Source organism: Rhinopithecus bieti, unplaced genomic scaffold, assembly GCF_001698545.2.
Source record: "Rhinopithecus bieti isolate Rb0 unplaced genomic scaffold, ASM169854v2 scaffold_31548, whole genome shotgun sequence".
In the NCBI taxonomy this organism is placed as follows: domain Eukaryota; kingdom Metazoa; phylum Chordata; class Mammalia; order Primates; family Cercopithecidae; genus Rhinopithecus; species Rhinopithecus bieti.
In genome coordinates this window covers 3,098,230-3,118,281 of record NW_016814470.1, presented here as the reverse complement: position 1 = coordinate 3,118,281, position 20,052 = coordinate 3,098,230, and the positions used below count along the sequence as shown (strand labels likewise).

Here is a 20,052-nt window from a genome sequence, read left to right as displayed (position 1 = left end):
TTCCCCGGGGAAGACTGACCTGCTTAGGTGTCTTCAGGATGCTGCCTCGGAAGCCGTGGAAGATGTAGATGGCTCCTGCGTGGTTGTCCTCGAGGGGGGCTCCCACCACCACATCGTCATAGGAATCCTGGTTGAGGTCTCGAACTGAGGCAATGGAGGACCCAAACCGGGCATTCTGGTAACTGTGTGAATCCTTGAGCGTTCCGTTATAAACAAACCGGTTCTGCAAAACCAGGGGCAGAAAAAGGCTGGGGAGGGCTTAGCAAAAGTCCTCAGGCTCATAATTCCCTCTGCAGGCTGCTCCGGCATCCTCTCCCCACTCCATTCCCCCAGATCCCCGTCTCTGGCTATATGAGCCCAGCCACAGAAGAGGCTCTGATTCTCCCCAGGCCTGGCTCCAGCACTGGCCTCGCTAGTAACCCATTTCCCTCATGGCTACCCAAGTTAAAGCAGAGGCTGGGGCCCCTGAGAAGCTGCCCAGCCCCTGCCCAGCTGTACCTGTCTCAGCTCGTAGACGTACACCTTGCCTCGCTCGCGGCCCTCGCTGAAGTACATGGGTGCACCCACCAGCAGGACATCAGTCACACCATCGCCGTCAATGTCCACCGAGGTGATCTCACTCCCAAAGTAAGAGCCTATCTGCGGCACGTGATGGGAGAGAGGAGTGGGCTGGCTGTCCAGCTCGCACAGCCCAGAGTCCTTGCCTCGCCGGCAGAGGGAAGCCAAGGTCATCTTTTGACTCAGAATTTTTGGTGAACAAATGGGTCCTCCCTTCTCATGCGCTCCCTCCCTCTCGTCTCCCTCAGAGCGGACTGGCCTGTTTTCAGTTTGCCCTTCTCCCCTTCCCTCTTTTCTTTCTGTCATTATCCCCTTCCCACTCTTCTTTCTTTCTGTTAATTTTATTGGTGGCCATTTGTCTTGTGTGTAAAGTGAAATACTGGCAAAAAATAAGGAGAATATTTAAAAGTATGAAGAAGAAAACAAAAGTTACCCACAATCCTGACATCCAAATATAACTACCATGAATGTTTTAGCAGATTTTCCTCTAGTTTTTTTTCCCCTGAGGCATGTTGCCTATTTGTACTTGTGTTTTATTTTTACGAATTGGAGTAATAATGCAAATATAGTTTATATACTGATTTTTAAATAAAACAATATATCATCAACATTTTTCTATGATGTATTATATTTTCATCTACAACATAATCACTGATGATTCCACAGTGCTTAAAATTATGCATGTATCATAATGTATTTAATCAATTATTGCTGGACAGTTAGCTTTTTTTTTTTTTTTTTGAGACATGGTTTTGCTCTGTCACCCAGGCTGGAGTGCAGTGGTGCAATCTTGGCTCACTGTAGCCTCGAACTCCTGGGTTCAAGTGATCCTCCCACCTCAGCCTCCTGAGTAGCTGGGACCACAGGCACTTGCCACTGCGCCTAACTATTTTTAAACATTATTTGTAGAGATGGAGTCTCACTATGTTGCCCAGGCTGGTCTGGAACTCCTGTGCTCCAGGGATCCTCCCACCTCACCCTCTCAAAGTGCTGGGATTACAGGTGTGAGCCACTGTTTTTAATTTTTGATGTTATAAATCATTCTGGCATTAGCATCGTGAATGGTGAACTACGATTTCTTTCAGTGTCTGAGCACTTGCTGTGTTCCCCTTCCGTTTGGGGTGCAGTGCTCCCCACTTCAGTGAGGACACCATCCACCCCCTCCTCAGAAACCCAGAAACCCTGACTCCGTCCTCCACCTCTCCCACCTGCAAATCTGCCAGCAAGTCCTACCTGGTGGGTGCCAATTCATCAACTACTCCCTCCTGCTTCTTCCCTAGGTGAGGCGCCTTCTAAAGGGCCTTCCAGCCTCAGGTTGGCCCCTTCAGCCCACCCCCATGGCAGCTGGCGTGGCCTCTAACACCATTCCACCTCTTGCTTTTGGGGTGGTATCTAAACTCTCCAGCAGGACCGTGCTGGACCAGCCTCCCTCCCCAGCCTCTGTCCCCACAAGCTCCTGCTCCCAACGCAGTGCTCCTGGGTCCTGCCAAACTGAGTTATTTCTCTTCTCCAAAAGCCCCAGGCCTTGGCCGGCTTCCAGGCTTCCCTCTGCACAAGCTTTTCTCTTGCATGCACTCCCCGCCCCTGCGTCCTCCCCAGATCATCCCCTGCCATCCCTCAGGTCTCAGCTGAAGTGTCACTTCCTGTTAGAAGCTGTCCTTGACCTTCTCCACTCCGCTCCCTGCCCCTTTTCCATGTGCCTTCAGCTCCACACTCCTCCCACCAGCCCCTGTTCCCTCTCCTGGGATCCTCATGAGGGTGGGCATTGAACCTGCTGTGTTCCCTCTGGGCCAGGGTACTGTGCCTAGTACACAGAAAGTACTTAATTAAAGCTGGGTTTCTAAGGAAAGGGGAAGGCACCCTGTTCATGGACAAGCCCTGTTTGGGATGGTTTATAGCCTTGGGTTAGCTCATGTGAGCCCTATGCTACTAGGAGAGAGAGTCATCCTCATTTTACAAGGGAAGGAACCAAAACTCAGAGAACTGGAGTTTCTTGCCCAAGGTCAGAAGGCTGGTCACCTGGTCACCGCCAAGCTGGTTGGAATTGGGGTCTGTCTGACACCCTGGCCCATGACTCTGCCTACCCCATCCTTCTCTGGCTTAGTGTGTTTTCAGAAGAAATCTATTCTCAAGGATTAAAAGCTGTTAACTGAGGAGAAAGATAAAAAAATTTAGAAGAGAGGAAAGGGAAATAGTACACATGGGTGGGAGAGGGAAAAGATGTGCCTACATAAAGTAACTAAGAAGCAGACAGAGAGCAAGTGAGGGAGGGGGCGGGAGAAATTTGTCTAAATATGTGGCCTCAGCTATGTGGGTCACCGCGATTTGGAATTCACTTAATTTAGCTGCCTTCAGCACTGTGGTTTCTCCTTCGGATGTTGGAGGCGGAACTGGGCAGGAAAAATGTCATAAATTCATCAGCAAATTCCCTCCAGCTCTCAAGGTCTAGCCCTCCATTCCAAAAGAGTTGGCCCTGGGCGAGTGTGGGCAGGCAGGGTGGAGGGTGAGAGCTTCGCCGCCTGGAATGGCCCGCACCCAAGAAACAGGAGGAGGAATGGCAGGAGGGTAGCACTCTGCAGCGAGAGGGATTTAGGTTAGACTTGGTGAGGAGCAGGTTCTCACAGTGACAGGCCAAGGGCAGTCATGGACTTAGGAGACAGGGCTGTTCCCAGGCTCAGGAGAGCTGACAGGGAGCTGGGGACAACATGGAAGGGCCTGGACAGCACTCAGCTCTGGCCTAGAGAGGGCACGGATGCTGCTGGTCAGGAGGAGCCCAGGACTGGTTTTGGGGTTATTGGGGGTCAGGAGATGGCATGATGCAGGCAGCCCTACCAAGAGGTTTCTTGGCTTGACCCAGTCATGAATTCACCATAGAACCCTAGAAGATCCACATTGCTTCCCAGGAGCCCAGTTTTCCTCTGCGCTGGAAGTGACTTGGATTGGAGCCCTGTTTTCACCACCAATGACTCTTATCATAGCTTTCCAATTTGCATTCATCACTGTCCAACACAGCACTCTTAGCAGCACAGTCTGGTTGCCAACCACCTCCCTGTGGGGCAGTGGCATTGGCAGCCTTCCCATTCCTCATTGCTTCCATTCCAGGAAAAAGGAAGCAGCTGGCATCCTGGAGGACCCATGGGGCCTTCTGTGGGTGGATGCAGACTCCTGCCACTCCTGGAAGCATGAAGGTGGCTGGAGGAACATGACTGCCCTTCGGAGCACCCAGTGGCCCAGGCGTGCTGTATTCACTGCCCTCCCATTTGTCTGATCCGCCCCTCTTCCCTCCGTCCCTGCCCCGGGCTCCCCCTCCATTACCTGCTGGCCCCGCAGAGCCTGGTGGATGGTGAGGCTCCGGTTGTTGTGCATGGTGAACAGGATGACTTTGCCTGTGTGGTTGAACCGGGGGGCTCCGGCCACATACACCCGCCCCTGCCTGGAGGACACGACCGATGTGACTGTGTACCCTGCCACAGGAGGAAACAAGCTGATATTTGGCACCGTGTCCTCAGCAGGCCTTGCTTGGCCCGGTGCATGGCTCGGCCGTGCCAGAGGATGGGCCAGAGGTGGGGTAGGTTCAGGACCAGCTGAGCAGATTCAATCATGCAGGGCTGTAATTCCTAGGGGCAGCTGGGGAGGCCTGGAAGAGGCAGGGCCCAGGGGAGGGGTTTGGAGGGTAGGGAGGACTCACTGCACCCCAGCCCCTACTGGAGAAAATAAAGGAAGCCAGGTGGGGCTGCTAAAAGACTAACTTGAAATGCACACATCCCTCCTTCACCCGCTCATGAGCACGGCGGAGGGCAGCAGGGAGTAGGGCAGACTCTAGCCTCACTTCAGTTAATATTGGGGATACTTTGTTTTGGTTCCCCACCAATCTTCACTCTTAGGGACGAACCAGTGTCCTCTTTATTACCACAAATGCCTGCTAAGTGGCCCACTGAGGACTGGAGTGTTAACCGTAAAGGTGGAAGGAATTGGTCTGCTTCAGATATTTATGTGGGGTCTCAGGGATTCTTGCAACCCCAAAGCTTTGCAGACTCAAAGGAGGAAGCTCCCAGGCTCCTGTCAGTCCCATACGTGCAGCATGCCAAAGAGAAAGAAATGGAACCCCAGGGGCTCTTTCGGAAAGGCTGCCAATCCCTGCTCCTGGTATGGCTGTGCCTGATCACTGTGAATCTCATCACCCACCCAGTGCCCAGGAAGCAAATGTGCAGCATCTTCAGGCAACTCTCCTGAAAGTGGGCTCCAGCAGGTGTGGAAAGCCGATTGCATCCCAGAATCCCACTTTCTGCCAGATAATCTTGGATCCCAGATTTTAAATGGGTGTTGGACTTTGTTGACAGTCCCTGGGCTGTTTCTGGGGAACAGATGTCTCTTGCAATGCACGTGTGTGAGTGTGTGTGCACATATATGCGTGTGCATATGTGTATCTGTGTGTGTAACACTGTCACTTGGGTCCCATTGGCTGCTTCCAGAGTGGCTACAGGGTGTACAGATAAGCTGACTCAGTGCCTGGGGGTGAACCACCCTGGTTCCAGACACAATAGTTTTCACTCTTGAGGCTGTACTTTGGGAAATGAGGCTTGACAGGTCCATAATATGAAGACCTCACAAGGGGTGGCTAACATGGCCATGTATTTAGAGCAACCATAAATATATGGGTGGGGGGAGCTTAGCCTTGTGGTGTGGAGCAAAGGTTTCTTTTGAGCTGAGCCCTCAGTGGCACTATTGAAAATGTTCTCAGTAGGCCTTGAGTTTCTGGGCCTGCTTGGAAGGAGGGGCACTGAGACGCAGTCTGAGGGCCAAGTGTCCTACGGGCAGGTGTGGGTCAGCATTCAAAACTCACAGAGCTTCCTGCCTTCCAGCTGTCTGTAGGCAGCACCTTTGGTTCCCAGGCAACTCTCTGGCCAGCAGTAGGGGCCATTCTGAGGCTGGGCCAGCCTCCCTAAAGGCCTGATGAAAGGGTAGGGCCATGGCCCGAAATCTATACTGCACCCCCAGTAGAGGCTGGGAGCCGGCCTCCTGGTCTCCTTCCCCTGTAGTGCTCCTCTGGGCCTGCTTGGAAGGAGGGGCACTGAGACGCAGTGATCTGCCTTTCTGTTTAATGCCTCGTAGCACCTGCATCTTGCGCCCCTTCTTTGGTTTCCTTACTTTCAGCGCAGTGCTGTGCACTTGGGAGGAAACACAATGAAACACGAGTGATTCTAGTTTCTAGTTAAAGGGTTGCTAGCCTTTGTTCTTCCAGCATCTTTCCCAGTGTTTGAGCATTTGCCAAGGCAAGGACTCCAATCTTTCTCTCCTTTATTTGTGCTTTTATCTGAGCTCCCACCTCATTTGTGTTATAATTATATGTGCACACGTCTGTGTCTCTCAGGAAGCAGCTTGAGGGCAGGTGCTGTGTCCTGCTTACCACGGCACTTTAGCACGGCACTCTGATAGCATCAACCGCAGTGCTCTGCAATTCAGGTTTAACACCTTGCGAATTAAATGGACCGCAGGCCCTAGAGCCAGGCGCTGTTGGGAAACTTCTAGGGATCTACACTTCTGGATTTTCTAGCACAGTCCTGATTCCAGCATTTTGCCCTTTTGTCAGCTGAGGGTCCCATGGTTGGGGATAGAAAACAGGGTAACCACAGTGTGGGCAGAGTCATAGGCAGGGTATTGGCTAAAGAGCTGAGGAACAAAGGTCAGGATGGGATGAAGCACCAGAGAGATGGACACATGGACAGATTCGCTGTCCACTCTGGGTGGCCCAAGTTCATGGAGGAGTGGGGTCTGAGGAAGCCTTAATGAGGAGTGACTTCACAGAGAGTGGACTTGGTTCAGAAATTCAGAAAGACCCAGAGACAGTGGGGAACCCCCTCTTGCCGGCCTCCCCTCTGGCCCTTCCTTTAGAAAGGAACAAGTCTTGGCAAATGGGACATGGCTGGGGATGGCCAGGTGACTGCTCCTGCAGAGCTGGAAGGTGACTTTGGCCAGCAGGCTAAGGCCTCGCTGCTAGGACCTTCACCATCGATGATGTGCGCTTCTCTAGATATCCAATTCCAAAGTGCTTCATGGGCAGCGACTTCTGCCTTGATTATAAACATTAAGAAATAAAAACAAGTGCAGATTCCACTCGACTTGCGTTTTGCCTTCAGAAGGCAGGCTCAGTGTACTGGAACCCCAGTCAGCCCCAAAAGCTTTAAAGGCACAACAACAGCTGACCCAGAGTCTAGAAGCACCCAATGAAACACATTGAAGGGAGCGGGGAACTGCTTGTCCTTTATTCTACCTATTGATGGAGTGCCTGTTATACGCTGGGCAGGGTGCTTGGCATGGTGGCTACAGGGTGGAGAGGAAATGCCCCCAGGGATGCTCTTCAGAATTGGGTGCTTGAATTAGCCCAGAATATACACAGCAGGCCCCCCTCTCGTGTGTGGGCTGGGGGTTCTGCAGCCCCTGGGTGCCCTCCCGGCCCACCACCCGCCAGCCTCCCCTCACTCTGGGCTCTTACCCAGGTATGCACCGTGGTTCTTGAGCTCCTCGGGGAACTCTTTCAGGTAGGACTCGCGGAGAGGAATGACCTTGCCGGCACTCGTCTCCTTTAGCACAGCTCCGTTCCAGTCATAGGCACCAACGGCTCCCAGCAGAACCCCATCCTGGCATTGGGGAGGGGATACACATCAGCACCTGTCCTCATGGGCCTGTTGCCAGGAGCCACGTCACGTCCTGTGACCAGTGACGCCCCTGCCAGCCACCTCAGGCACCTTCTCCTGGGTGCATTATTTAGCAACGTAACTTCTGGCTGGGACTCTTGGCTTTTGAATGAGCCAAGGAGACTTTTTTGCCCTATTCCATCCTTAGGAAAAAATGGGTCAAACTGATCCCAAGGACAGGAACTTAGGGAAAAAGGAATGTTCTAGAAACAAACTGTAAATCCAGGGCCAAACCTCCATCCCTCCTTGGGTTTCAAAACCCTCTAGGGACCCTCTCGCCACTGTCCACTCCTGACATTTATTGAAAGAGGGAAAGGGTCTCCTGCACTTGCCCTTCTTCAATATTTCTTTGCAGTGTCTGAGTTGCTTCCCTGCATGTAAATCCTACTCCTTGGTTTCTTCAGCAAACATTCACTGAGGTCTCCTTTGTGCCAGACACTTGTTTGGTGCCAGGGATATTGTCCTCCGCCCCCCAGCCACGCCCCCTGCTCCCTGCCACAGAGCTTGAGGATACAAAAAAATACTCAAACAAACACGCAGTTGCAAACTGTGATCAGTGCAATCAAGGAAAACCACAGTGAGGCTGAATCTAGATTGAGATGGGGGTCAGGAAAAGTCTTCAAGGTTGTTATGTTTAACTGTGCGCCTGAAAGATGGGTAGGGCTAGAAAGAAAGAAGAGCTGGAGAAAAGGGCCAGGAACAGCCTGTGCAGAGGCCCTGAGGCTGGAGAGAGTGCAGAGCCTTTGTTCCTAAGGAACTGAACGCTGTTCAATGGGGCTGGAGCACCAAGTAAGAGGGGAGGAGAACCTTGACATGAGGCTGGGCAGATAAGCCAGGGCCACCTCCATGACAGCCAGCACCCAAGGCACTGGTGCTTGGGCTTGTTTCTCAGGGCTTGGAGGGTCTTGTTCTACCCACCAGTTGCAGGACAAGGGGAAGCTGCAATGCTTGGACAGGAAGACAGGAAACTCTGGCTCCTTGAGGGGAAGTTTCCAGGTTACTGACCCCACGGCCCTTTCTTGAAGACTGGGTCCACTCACCCTCTCTCTTGTGTACCCCCGATGCCCTGCTTCAGCAAGCCACACAACTAGTGGGTACAGACAGACAAACAGCCAGCACTTGGAAGAGGAAGGAAAATGACCAGGGACAATGAGGGGCCCAAGGAAGGTGGTGGAAGCAGGGAAGGGCTGCCTTTTGGGTTACCTTGGTGATTACAGGGGTGGGGGCAGACTGTCTAGATCCCAGCTTTGGGCTTTCAAAACACAGGCTGGTAAAGTCACCACTGTCTCCCATGGAGCCTTCCCTGAGCCTGGCTGCCTGGCTGCCTGGGTGAACTTGAGATTCCCACCACTTTACAGAGTCAAGCTGATCTTATCAAAGGGTTAACATATCCTAACCCTACAGAGGTAGAACTGACTGTTCAGACAGAATGTTTTTACAGCTATAAATAAGTTGGTCTTGGGAGAGTCAGTGTGCTTGGTTATGTTTCACATTGCACTTTCTAATTAGCCTTCTTCCTCCTACTCTGTGCTCGAGCCTCAGCCTAGGAGGCTCTGACAGTCTGTCTGGGCCAGGACGGGAGCCAGGAACTCACATATTCGCTGTCCACAAAGTCACCGCCAACATTCCTGCACGTGGGGTGTGCTGTATTCTTTGTGGAATACTTTCTCACCAGGCTGCCCATCTGGGCCCAGAGGCCTTGTGAAATTAGAAGGGCAGATGTTCATTATCTGCACTTGACAAATGAGCCATGAGGTTCAGAGGGAGAAGGGACTTGCCCAAGGTTACACAGCAGGTCAGAGGCAGGGCTGGGGCTTTGACCAGACAGGTGAGTAGGGCCGAGAAGAAAACATCTCTCTGTTTCCCCAAAGCCTGCTGTGGGTCCTGCTTTCCATTTTCCACCTGAACCCTCCTGAGGGAGGAGCGCACTATTTGGGGTCTGACTTTCTTCCTTTCTTTCCTCCGTCTCTCTGCCTGCTGAGTCCAAGTTTGTAACTGCCGACCAGGCTTCTGTGCTTCATGGACAGGCCTTCGAAGATGAATTTCTGGCTCTGCAGATGGCAGGGAGCCTCTGTGATGTACTGAGAAGGGCTGGCTCGGCCCAGCGTCCAGGGATTCAGCTGGGGAGACCCCTCACACTGACTCCTTGTGGGAGCTTGGGGAATTCCGTCCTGACTTTTGGGTTTGGCAACACTGGGCCAGGCGATTGCTTACAGTCTCCCACCTCATCCCATTTTAACCCTGGCAGCAGCTGCAGTCTTGGGCCTGCAGTGGGAGGCCCTTTCCTGAGAGTGAATTTGTTGTGGCCAGGGGGAGTCTTCTGAGGATGAGGACACTGTGAGGAGCGGTCAGGTTAAGGCCACCGAAGCAAGCCTCAGTATGTCACAATCTCTTCCCAGCTGGGGAAGCCCAGACATTTTGAGTTTAGAAAAATCTAGAAGGGCGGGGAAAAAGAAGAGAAGGGACCAAATCCTTAATAGGGGAAGCCAGGCATGTGGGCCCAGCTGGCGAACAAACAGTGGGCATTCCCAGGAAGAACCGTGTCCCCTGCTCTGCAGGCCTGGCACAGGCTTCCTGTTTTATAGCCTCCTTTCCCATCTGAGGTCACCTGGGCTCCCGCCAGATATTACCAAGGTGTGCCTGGGTGGCCTTGCACAAGGGGACCTTCCCCACAAGCTGATTTTCCTGGCGTTCTGTGCAGACATGAGGTCGCAGGCTTGGCAGCTGTCAGAAGGTCCGAGGCCTTCCCAAAGGACATTGTAGCTCTAGCACCTGCAGTGTGTGTAGCTCCCACCACCGGACCCTGCCAGCTGAGCTCTCAGCTGCCCTCTGACCTGGCCTCTGAGGCAGTCTTGCCTTCCCAGCTGAGCTGCATGCTCCCAGGGCGTGTGACCATATCTCTCAAAGCTCTGTGTTCTGGTCAGTCCATGTCTAAGCCAGGGTTGGACCACAGCCCCGGCAGTGGAGGCAGCATAGTCTAGGGCAGTGCTGCTCAACGGGGGCAGTTTTGTGCCCTAGGTGATATTTGGTTGTTACAGCTGGGGGTAGTGGTGGGGGTGCTATTGGCGTCTAGTGGGTAGAGGCTAGAGATGCTGCTAACCATCCTACAATGCACAAGATGGTCCCTTATGGCAGAGTTATCCAGCCCAAGATGTCACTAGGGCAGAGGTGGAGGATCCCTGGCCCGGTGGTGAGAGCAGGAAGGAGCTCTGGAGTCAGAGGCTTCTGAGTTCCACTTCTAGCTCAGAGCTTCTAGCTGTGTGACCCTGTTCTCTCTCTCTCTCTCTCTCTCTCTCTCTCTCTCTCTCTCTCTCAACCTTGAGTTCCTCAGCTGTAAAACAGTTCTGTTGTGAGAATCAGCATTTTTAATTCTTAGCAGGGTGCTTGGCAGCCAGTGAGTACTTGGGACATGGTAGCTTTTCTCGTTCATGAATCCATCTGTAAGCATCTCCTGGGTGGTCGGAAGTCGAAGAATAAGGTGTCACAGTCACGTTTGTCATTGCGGTAGCGTGTGAGAAGTGCTCTGATTGAGTCAGAGACTGGCTACTTTGGCAGTCCCAGGAGCAGGTGAACAACTGAGACAGGAAGTGAGTGCATAGTGGGGTTAGAAAAGGCTTTTAAGAAAATCTTCCTTGATTTATTAGTATATCTCAAAATGAACACTTCCAGTTCCAAGCCTTGATTCGATTTCACAAATATTCTTCAGACATCTACTAAGACAAGCTCAGAGAGGTCAAATGATTTTTCTGAGCCCACACTGCCAGACAGTGCTTCCCTCTTGCCCAGCAGTCATGGAATTAGCATACTAGGTGCCAGCAATTCTTCCTTCTAGCTCTTTTTGGCTTTTGGGAGGTAAGACTGTGGAGCCAGGTGGAGGTAGTTGCTGGTGGTGCTGTGGGCTGGTGTGATGGGAGACCCCCTAAAGGACACCAAGGCTGTCCTCCTCCCCAGACTCCCGAGAGTCTGAGTCAGAGTGGCCGAAGAGGGGTGAGGCTCTGTTCCCAAGAGCCCCTTCTAAGGCACATACACCATTTGGAGGGTGGATTATGCTTTCACTAATTGCTTGGACTCTTAGAAGGCTTGTTTCAACAAGCCCGAAGTGGGCCCGAGGAAGGGATGAATGGCCAGGAGGCTTGTGGGCAGGAAAGGCCCAGAAACAGGCCCTCTGCCTTTCTGTGGAGGAGGGGCCCTCACCAAGTGAGGGGCTGGAATCCGGCAGCTAGGGTGAGCAGAAGGGGCCGTGGGGACCAGGGCGCACTACACTGACTTCTCATTCCCCATCAGAGAGTTGGCTGCCTCCTGTCAGAGGCCCCAGGAAAGAGGCCCAGGAGTGGGCACTAGGGCATAGCCTTAGGACGTGGGGCCAGGCTTAGGAGGATCCGAATGAACCAGAAATGATTCCTGCTACCAGGAGTCAACCTGCAAACCATCGGGACCAGTGTGGCAGAGGACCTCAGCCGTTGTGTCCTGGACTGCGGGGGAGAGGGCCAGGAGACCATCTTGACGGCCTGCCCAGCCTGGCAGGTGGAGGAGTCTATTGTTTAGGTCTAGGGGGGACAGGAGGGGTTTACAGCTTCCACAGGTCAACCCCTCAATTCACCATTATTCATCAGTTTATCTCATTTTTTGTTGAATCAGATACGCAAAACCAGTTCAAATGCAAAACCCTTAGGGAAGATTACACATCTAAAGCTTCAGCCACTAAGAACCTTAGCGAATAGCCAAGACCCTTCATTGTCTAGATCTCAATCCCAGGAGGGCCTGTGAGATGAACATGGGCTGAAGAGGCAGGAGGGTGGCTGGGGTAGCTCAACTGGGAATGTTTATACCTCCAGAGGGGGACTAGACTCTAAGACTCTGTAATCCCATGGGCCTTGAGGGGAAGATGTGGAAGGGGAAAGAGGACTACAAATAATTGATGCGCATGAGTGACGGTGTGCAGAGGACCCCTCCCACACAGCTCAGCTGGACTGGACCTGTTTCAAAACAGAACCGAGCCCTGACCCTGTTAGGTCATCATGTGCAGGGTCAGTGACCTCACCTTTAGGTACAAGAGAAAAAGGATCTCTTCCCATCTTGGGTGAGTCACCGAGGTTTTTGTGTAGACAAGATCTACCCTGATAAAACTGCTTCCCTCTGTAAACTTTTGGAGTTCGGGCAGATTTAGGATTCTAGTGTAGGAAGGCGGATGCGAAATCCCTCCAGCTGAGCCCTGTGTGGGAGGGGTCCTCTGCACACCGTCACCCATGCACATCAATTATTTGTAGTCCTCTTTCTCGCTCTGCATCTTCTCCTCAAGGCCCGTGGGATTATAGAGTCTTAGAGTCTAGTCCCCCTCTGGAGGTGTGAATCCCTTCTCCCAGCTTTCTGGCAGATGCTTGCAGCTCCTGCTTGATTACCCAGCTTGACAGGTAGTTCACTACCTCAGCAGACAGCCAGCACTAATGGAAGCCACTCTGGCTCTTAGTGACTTTTGTGTTCATTTCCAAATCCTAATGGAAGCATTAGCTTAAAAATCTATTCTAAAGTTTGACCAGGGATCCACAGCTAGCCTTCCTGATGGTAATTTTTGGAATACTTTCTTTCCCCTTTCTGCAAATCAAGACTAGAGTTTCCAGCTCCACGGGTTTTCCCAATGACTCGGACGTTTTGCCTTCAGCCTGGAATGTAATGTTTTGGGGACTTGGACTCTGTGGGTGTCAGGTGATGTCTTGGGGTCTCCCCTCTACCCTGGGCTCCAGTCCTTTCTCTCTCCTGTTGCTTTTACCCTTGCTAATTCAGAGACTGATTTCCTTGCTCATTAAGACAGCAGCAAACCAAGAAAGGAGGAGCCGGGCCTTTCTTCTGCCATCTGAGAACATTCTACTAGGGATCTCTCCTTCTGCCAGAACTAAATAGACCCAGGGAGGCCTCAGATTCCTTCAGTATCTTTTTGGGCAGCAGCTGTTTGAGACCATCTGTGGCACTTCTGGCAGGGAGGAAGTCTGGGGGCTTGCCTGGGAGACAGACATATTCAGGGCAAAGTGGAAAGGCTGGACCTGATCCCCAGGGAGGCCTAACTGACCCTCAGAGCTGAGGAGCTGCACTCCTGGGGACAGGATGGCTGTGGCCAATCATGGTGGCATCAGCGGCCTGGCACTGAAAGACCTCTGTGCTCTAAAATAGCCACCTAGTGGCCAGTCACAGCGCCAGTGAGCCCATCATGCTTGCACCATTCTTGTGCATTTGAAAGTTTTTTTTTGCTTTCGTTTTTAATACTAAAGAGTCTCCAAATGTGATCGTCGTCTCTTTTAAAGTCCAATTAGATGAAAATGCCAGGGGTGAAGGAAGAACTAGGGTATATGGGAGAGGCAAGCTGGGCCCCTCTGCCTGGGGAACAGAGAAGTTGAGCATGTGTGCAAGGGCTTGCACATGACAGTCATGACCTTGACTTGACCGAAGTCATGTGCTGGGGCTGTGAGCTCCCGGGTCTCCCCACTCTGGAAGCTGGGGAACCTGCTGATCCTGCAAGGATCACCTTGCTCAACACTGAATTGCTTGGGCCACTTTTAAGGCTCCGCTCAAGCTTCCCGGAGTCCCTGACGCCCGTCTTAATGTCCTCTTCTTTTTAGATTCTGCGATTCCTAGACATACACAGATCATGATTTTAGAAGCAGGACAGTGAACTTATTATTTAAGACTTTTTCTCCCCAGCTAGGCTATGAACGGCTGTCAGCTGAAATGTTTCTTTAACGTACCTGGTACAGAGCCTGACACACATGAAGATACTAAAAAAATGTCTGTAGAATGGACAAAGGAAACATTGGGACATTCATTTCCTCTTCTGTCCCCAACACCAGGGCTGACCTCTGAGCTGTGCCAGAATATCGCACAGTGTATGTCCACAATGCTCTCTATTCTCCTGCTTACTGCTACCCAGGACCGCTGAAATCTGTGTCCTTTAGGGGCTGCTCGAGTGCCAAGCCCTCCCGGATCTTTCCCTGACCATCCCTTCTTTGAGCAGAGGCCCTTCCTTCTGTACTACCCTGATCATATTGCTTTGGTTAACATTAGGCATGACCATGTCTCCCCCAATTCCCCGCATTGAGCAGGGGTCTTCAGATGGGGGGCCTTCAGGTGTTGCACACTCTTACCTAGGAGGCATCTATAGTTTCTTTCATCCTACTCTCAAAGCTAAGAAATGCCATTCAGGATTGTTTGCAAGTTGACTCCTGGTGGCAAGAATCATTTCTGGGTCCTTTTGGTACTTTAGTGGCATTTAACAAATGCTTGTTAGATTTAATTAAATTGCATTTCCTCGTTGCATTCTCTAATCAGCTCTGACCTCAGAGTCTGGAGACCAGGACTGGTCCTGCCAGACCACATGACTCTGCCGGCCCCCATGTGAACAGATGCTCTCACCTCTCTGTGCTGGGCTCTTTACCCTCAGACTCTGAGCACCTTGAGGGCAGGACTCCCACCTCTGATTCTCCTGGCATCAGGCTCGGGACCCAGCACAGAGAAGGCACTGAAAAGAGTGGCTGATCCAACCACCTAAAACGGGATAACTATCATCACCTGCCATCCTTGTAGGGCTGTTCTGGCATGAAATGAGGTACAGGAATTTCCTGGAAAAGTTTAAACCGCTGTGCACATGAAACAGGGCTGCTATTAGGACAGGGCAGCTATATTTACATCTTGCTGTTACTCAAGACAGTGGGCATGAAACTGTCCAGATGCAACTCAGAAAAGTCTGAGTGTGAGTGGCATTTCCGTCCATCTGCCAGCTGCATGTCACGCACGTGTCCCCTTCCCCTCCAGTTTGGAAGTTCTGACTCACACCCCCGGAGATTCCCTCTCACGGAGCAGCTGCTTGGTCTAGAGGAAAGAGCATGAGACCAATATTTTTCTCACGAATTTTACTCCAGCAGGTCACTTAACCTTCCCATGCCTCCAATTCTTTATGTGTAAACTAGGAACAAGGAGTCCTCCCCTATCCGCCTCCCTGAGGAGTTAGGAGAGGGCAATGGGAGGATGACAGTGACATGTAACTAGGATGCACTAATGGGCCTTCTCTGGTAAATTAGGAGGAATAAGTACACTCTCATGGTGCTGGCCCAGGCAGAACACACACATGCACACACACACATGCACACACATGCACCTGGCTGTGCAAAGCACACCCACGGGAGCACGTATCGATACTGACAGACGTAGTTGGTATGTTTTCCCATGTGACAATCCTGGGCAGGACTCTACAGTACATTAAGCATATTCACAGACATGGATTCTTCTGTACCCCTTGCAATCCTGGGAGGCTCCAGCCCCTTCTTATGAAGCACCACCAGGTGAAGAACACAAGCACACAGAGGGGGAGTGATGCAGAGCCCCAGATGTCACATGTTGCTTGTGACACCACACCCCTCTCTCTGTGGGCCAGCCCCCAACCCAGGACCTCTGCAATCTGATGCAGCACCCGCGCAGTGGGGGTGCCTGTGAGTCACCTGCCAGAGCACAGCTGGAACATCTGGATACCCTCCCAACACTGACATGGGGACACGCCCTGGCATGTGCAGGCCTCCTCGGGCACTGGAACTATCCGAGGCACGTGCCATTGGCTTTGTCACCTGCCCTAGATTTTGCACAAGGCTCTCTGGACTGAATGGGAAGGTGCACCCCGCACCTCACAGGTGAAATTATGGGATTATTAACTGTAGTCCATTCACTTCTGAAGAGGGCTTAAGATGATATAAATAGGTGGAAGACCTCGACTCCCCTCTTCCAGCCCACAGAAGATGGGAGGCAGAGAGACCCTAAGAAAGAGAACCCGAAGAAAGAGAGAAAGAGAGAAGAGCCAGCCCATCTGTGAAGGTGGATGACAGATCGAGAGAGCTAGAAAGGGAGAGTGCATGCCCTGAGAGACAGAGGCGGGGCTCTCTGGCGGGACCTCCACCACGTACCTCCACCACGTGCGAGGAAAAGCCTGTCTGCGACATCTCCAGCCCAAAGGAGGTCTCGTTCTTGTTGGTGCCTGCAACAGAATGACAGAGAGATGTCAGGTCTATGCCCAATCACTTAGCTCCAGACAGAGCTGCTGCTCAACCCACAGCTCCTGCTTCCTTGGGGCATCATTAGGAGGTGGAGCTCTCTTTCAAGGGGGGGCTCTGAAGCGGAGGCCGGTAGGGTGCCAGCCTCCTCAGCTCCCCCCAGCACTCTGTGCGGTGGGGAGCACCACACACCTTCCAGGTGCCCATGTGGGTTGTTACTGGTAGCCCACTTACTTCTGAAAAGGGCTCGGGACAAATTATATGACAGGGCATGCATACTGTAAGACTGCTAAAATTGGGGGGAAAGCAAGCAAAAGTGCACAGAAATAGTGTATGTTTTTGGCAAGAAATGGAATTTCCCACTTTGTTCATTCCTTTTATTCACTAGCTTTGGTTCCAGATGCCTTTGGATGGACCTCAAACATCAAATCCACCCTCAGAGGGAGGTCTGTCGCCACTGCAGATTTGCGTAAGAAATCCCATGAGTGCTGAAAGCCTCTCCCCACAGAGGGGCTCCCTGAACACATCATTGGAACCAATGTGCTCATCATCCAAGGCAACCATTTTGAGGAGAAATACACAGATTTGGATATTTGAGTTCTGGAGTGGGTGTCAAAGCTCACATTCATACTTTATATTCATCTGCCCTTGTTGACGAGGGCCATTTTAGTCTCTTTTCGTGTGCCTGTGGCTTGTCATTTCCAATGCACTGCAGACTTCTCAGGCTTTACATGGCCTTCTATTTCTTTTTTTAATCCTCCCATATGCCCAAAGCCCGATATTGGAAGGGCTCACTATAGCAATGGTGGAAATGAAATTCGTGCAAATCAAATAAAAAATTGAGCTTAAATCACAAGGAGAGAGGCAATCTGAAGGACTCTGCCAAAAATAAGAAATGCTTTTGGTGGAGTGGAAGCAGTTGGCATATAGGGATTAAGGGTTTCAGGATACGGAGTCAGACTCTGCTAGGTACAAGCTAGGGTTGCCTGATGCAACACAGGATGCCCAATTAAAACTGAATTTCAGCTAACAAATAAATTTTAACCTAAGCCTGCCACACCCACTGTATTTTATTTTTGCAAAATTTGGCAGCCTAGTTCAAAGTCCATCACCCTCCCAAGCTGTGAGATCTTTGGCAGGTCACTGAACTCCTTTGAGTTTCAGTTCTCCCAGTGGTAAAACTGAGAACATTAGCAAAGTAACCTTTCAGCATTGTTCATAAAACGCACAGCCTCACGTCCGGCACAGAGTAATACTCAGTTGTTGGAATTTATGACTTCTTTATTTCTGGGGACAGGGTCTGGCTCTGTTGCCCAGGCTGGAGTGCAGTGGCATGATCTCAGCTCACTGCAACCTCAACCTCCCAGGCTCAAGTGATCCTCCCATCTCAGCTTCCCAAGTAGCTAGGACTACAGGCACACACCACCACACCCAGCTAATTTTTGTAAATTTTTTTTAAGGAGATGAGGTTTTGCCCTGTTGTCCAAGCTGGTCTTGAATTCCTGAACTGAAGCAATTCACTCACCTTGTCCTCCCAAAGTGCTGGGATTACAGGCGTGAGTCACCATGCCTGGCCTGGCATTTATTTTTATGGAAGACTTTTGCTAAGCCATTCCGTTTTGTGGGATTGGGTTGTGCTCTGTGGAGTTTACCTGATATAAGCCCAGGAGAGAGTGGATCCCCTCTTAGCATGCATTGCTCACCTTCCAGGCTGAAGATTCTGTCCCCCAGGGCATCGACAATGTCCTTCAAGGCAGCCTCATCAGTGACATTGAAGAAGTGCTTGTCATCGGGGTCACTGGCGATGTATTTGATTTCATTTAGAAAAGTTTCTGGATTGATCCCCCTGCGGTTGTAGTAGCCCAGGACCTGCCAGGGAACAGGGGCAGGAACCACAAACCAGAACATAGCACAGACTTTCCCATATACCACACGGCCTAGACCCTGGGGACCCCAGGGTGGGCTGGAGCCAGGGCCGGTAGCCGTGAGAGTTCCTCTGGATGCCATTTGCATGTGGAATGGACTCTCTTTTAGGGACAAGATAAGGCCTTTGTGCGAAGCTAGGGTCTGGGAGCTGGGAGGTTTGGAGGTGTGTTCCAGTTTTCTGAGGTTCCAGACTCTCCCTGGCAATGGATGGGGCGGGAAACCCAAACCCACAGCTTTTGTGGATAGGCCAGAGCAGTGCAGAAAGATTCTCAGCTTGTTGTTTAGAAGATGAAATGGGAGGCTCTTTTGAGGGCCTGGACACTTGTGATACTGCCTGGAACTAGTCCCTTGGAGTCCCCGGGGATTTGATGGCAAAGCCTCTAAGAGACTATCAGGAGCCCTTGGGCGGGCCAGGACTTACGGCCACTGCATATCTTGTTACGTTGTCTCTCTCGCTTTGCTGGATCACCTTCTCCAGGTCTGGGCTGTCGTGGGACTCTCCGTCTGTGATGACAATCATCACCTTCTTGGCCCCTTTCCTTCCGCCCTTCTGGAAAGCCTCTGAGCTGGAAGCCAAGCGCAGGGGCAGGGTCATGAGAAGGAAGTGGGATTGGGGCAGCCGCTCCTGCAGAGGGGCGGCCACAGAAACCAGGACCAAGTCCCCCTTGGGCAACCTAACAGGTGCCAGGACCTTGAACCAAAAAAGTAGCTGGATTGAGATGGCCAGAGCTACTCTTTCACCAGCTGCTCAGAAGGTTCTTAGATCTGTTGTCTTTAAATGAAATGTTGAAAAGCTCCTTTGGAGTCCTGATCTTGCTGTTTTGGGCAGGCCAAAGGGATGAAGTGGACCTGGGAGGGGAGTTCAGGGGCAGGTGACAACCTTTAGAGGCATTAAGTCAGTGGTTCACAACTCCAGCTGCTCACTGGCATCTTGTGGAGTGAGCCTTTAAAAACTGTTGGCTGGGTGCGGTTGCTCACGCCTGTAATCCTAGCACTTTGGGAGCCCAAGGCGAGCGGATGATCTGAGGTCGGGAGTTCGAGACCAGCCTGACTAACATGGCAAAACCCTGCCTCTACTAGAAATACAAAACTTAGCCGGGTGTGCTGGCATGTGCCTGTAATCCCAACTACTCGGGAGGCTGAGGATTAAAATTGCTTGAACCCGGGAGGCGGAGGTTGCAGTGAGCCGAGATCACGCTACTACACTCCAGCCTGGGTGACAGTAAGACTCTGTCTCAAAACAAACAAACAAACAAACAAAAACTGTTGATGCCCCGGCCTCAGCCAGACCCCTGAAATCGGAATCTCTGGGATGGTGGCCTGGATATTAGTATTTGTATTTGTTTGTTTGTTTGTTTATTTATTTATTTATTTATTTTTTGAGGCGGAGTCTCGCTCTGTCGCCCGGGCTGGAGTGCAGTGGCCGGATCTCAGCTCACTGCAAGCTCCGCCTCCTGGATTTACGCCATTCTCCTGCCTCAGCCTCCCCAGTAGCTAGGACTACAGGCGCCCGCCACCTCGCCCGGCTAGTTTTTGTATTTTTTTAGTAGAGACGAGGTTTCACCGTGTCAGCCAGGATGGTCTCGATCTCCTGACCTCATGATCCGCCCGTCTCGGCCTCCCAAAGTGCTGGGATTACAGGCTTGAGCCACCACGCCCGGCCTGTTTATTTATTTTTAATTGAGACAGAGTCTCCCTCTGTTGCCCAGGCTAGAGTGCAGTGGCACAGTCTCAGCTCACTGCAACCTCTTCCTCCCAGGTTCAAGCGGTCCTCGTGCCTCAGTCTCCTAAGTAGCTGGGATTAGAGGCCTGTGCCACCACGCTTGGCTAATTTTGTATTTTAATAG

The 20,052-nt window shown here is 51.7% G+C and overlaps 1 protein-coding gene across 3 annotated transcripts in view; it reads right to left on the bottom strand.

Moving 5' to 3' along the window:
- ITGA11 (integrin subunit alpha 11) overlaps positions 1–20,052 on the bottom strand; it is a 134,827-nt gene that overhangs the window by 31,568 nt on the left and 83,207 nt on the right. For all 3 annotated transcript variants that reach the window (XM_017851146.1, XM_017851148.1, XM_017851147.1), the window contains 7 exons: positions 18,627–18,771; positions 17,983–18,148; positions 16,193–16,263; positions 7,052–7,196; positions 3,874–4,022; positions 499–639; positions 20–223 (listed from right to left, as the gene is read on the bottom strand). In XM_017851146.1, coding sequence (XP_017706635.1) covers positions 20–223; positions 499–639; positions 3,874–4,022; positions 7,052–7,196; positions 16,193–16,263; positions 17,983–18,148; positions 18,627–18,771 — 1,021 coding nt within the window. The remainder of the gene's footprint in view (positions 1–19; positions 224–498; positions 640–3,873; positions 4,023–7,051; positions 7,197–16,192; positions 16,264–17,982; positions 18,149–18,626; positions 18,772–20,052) is intronic.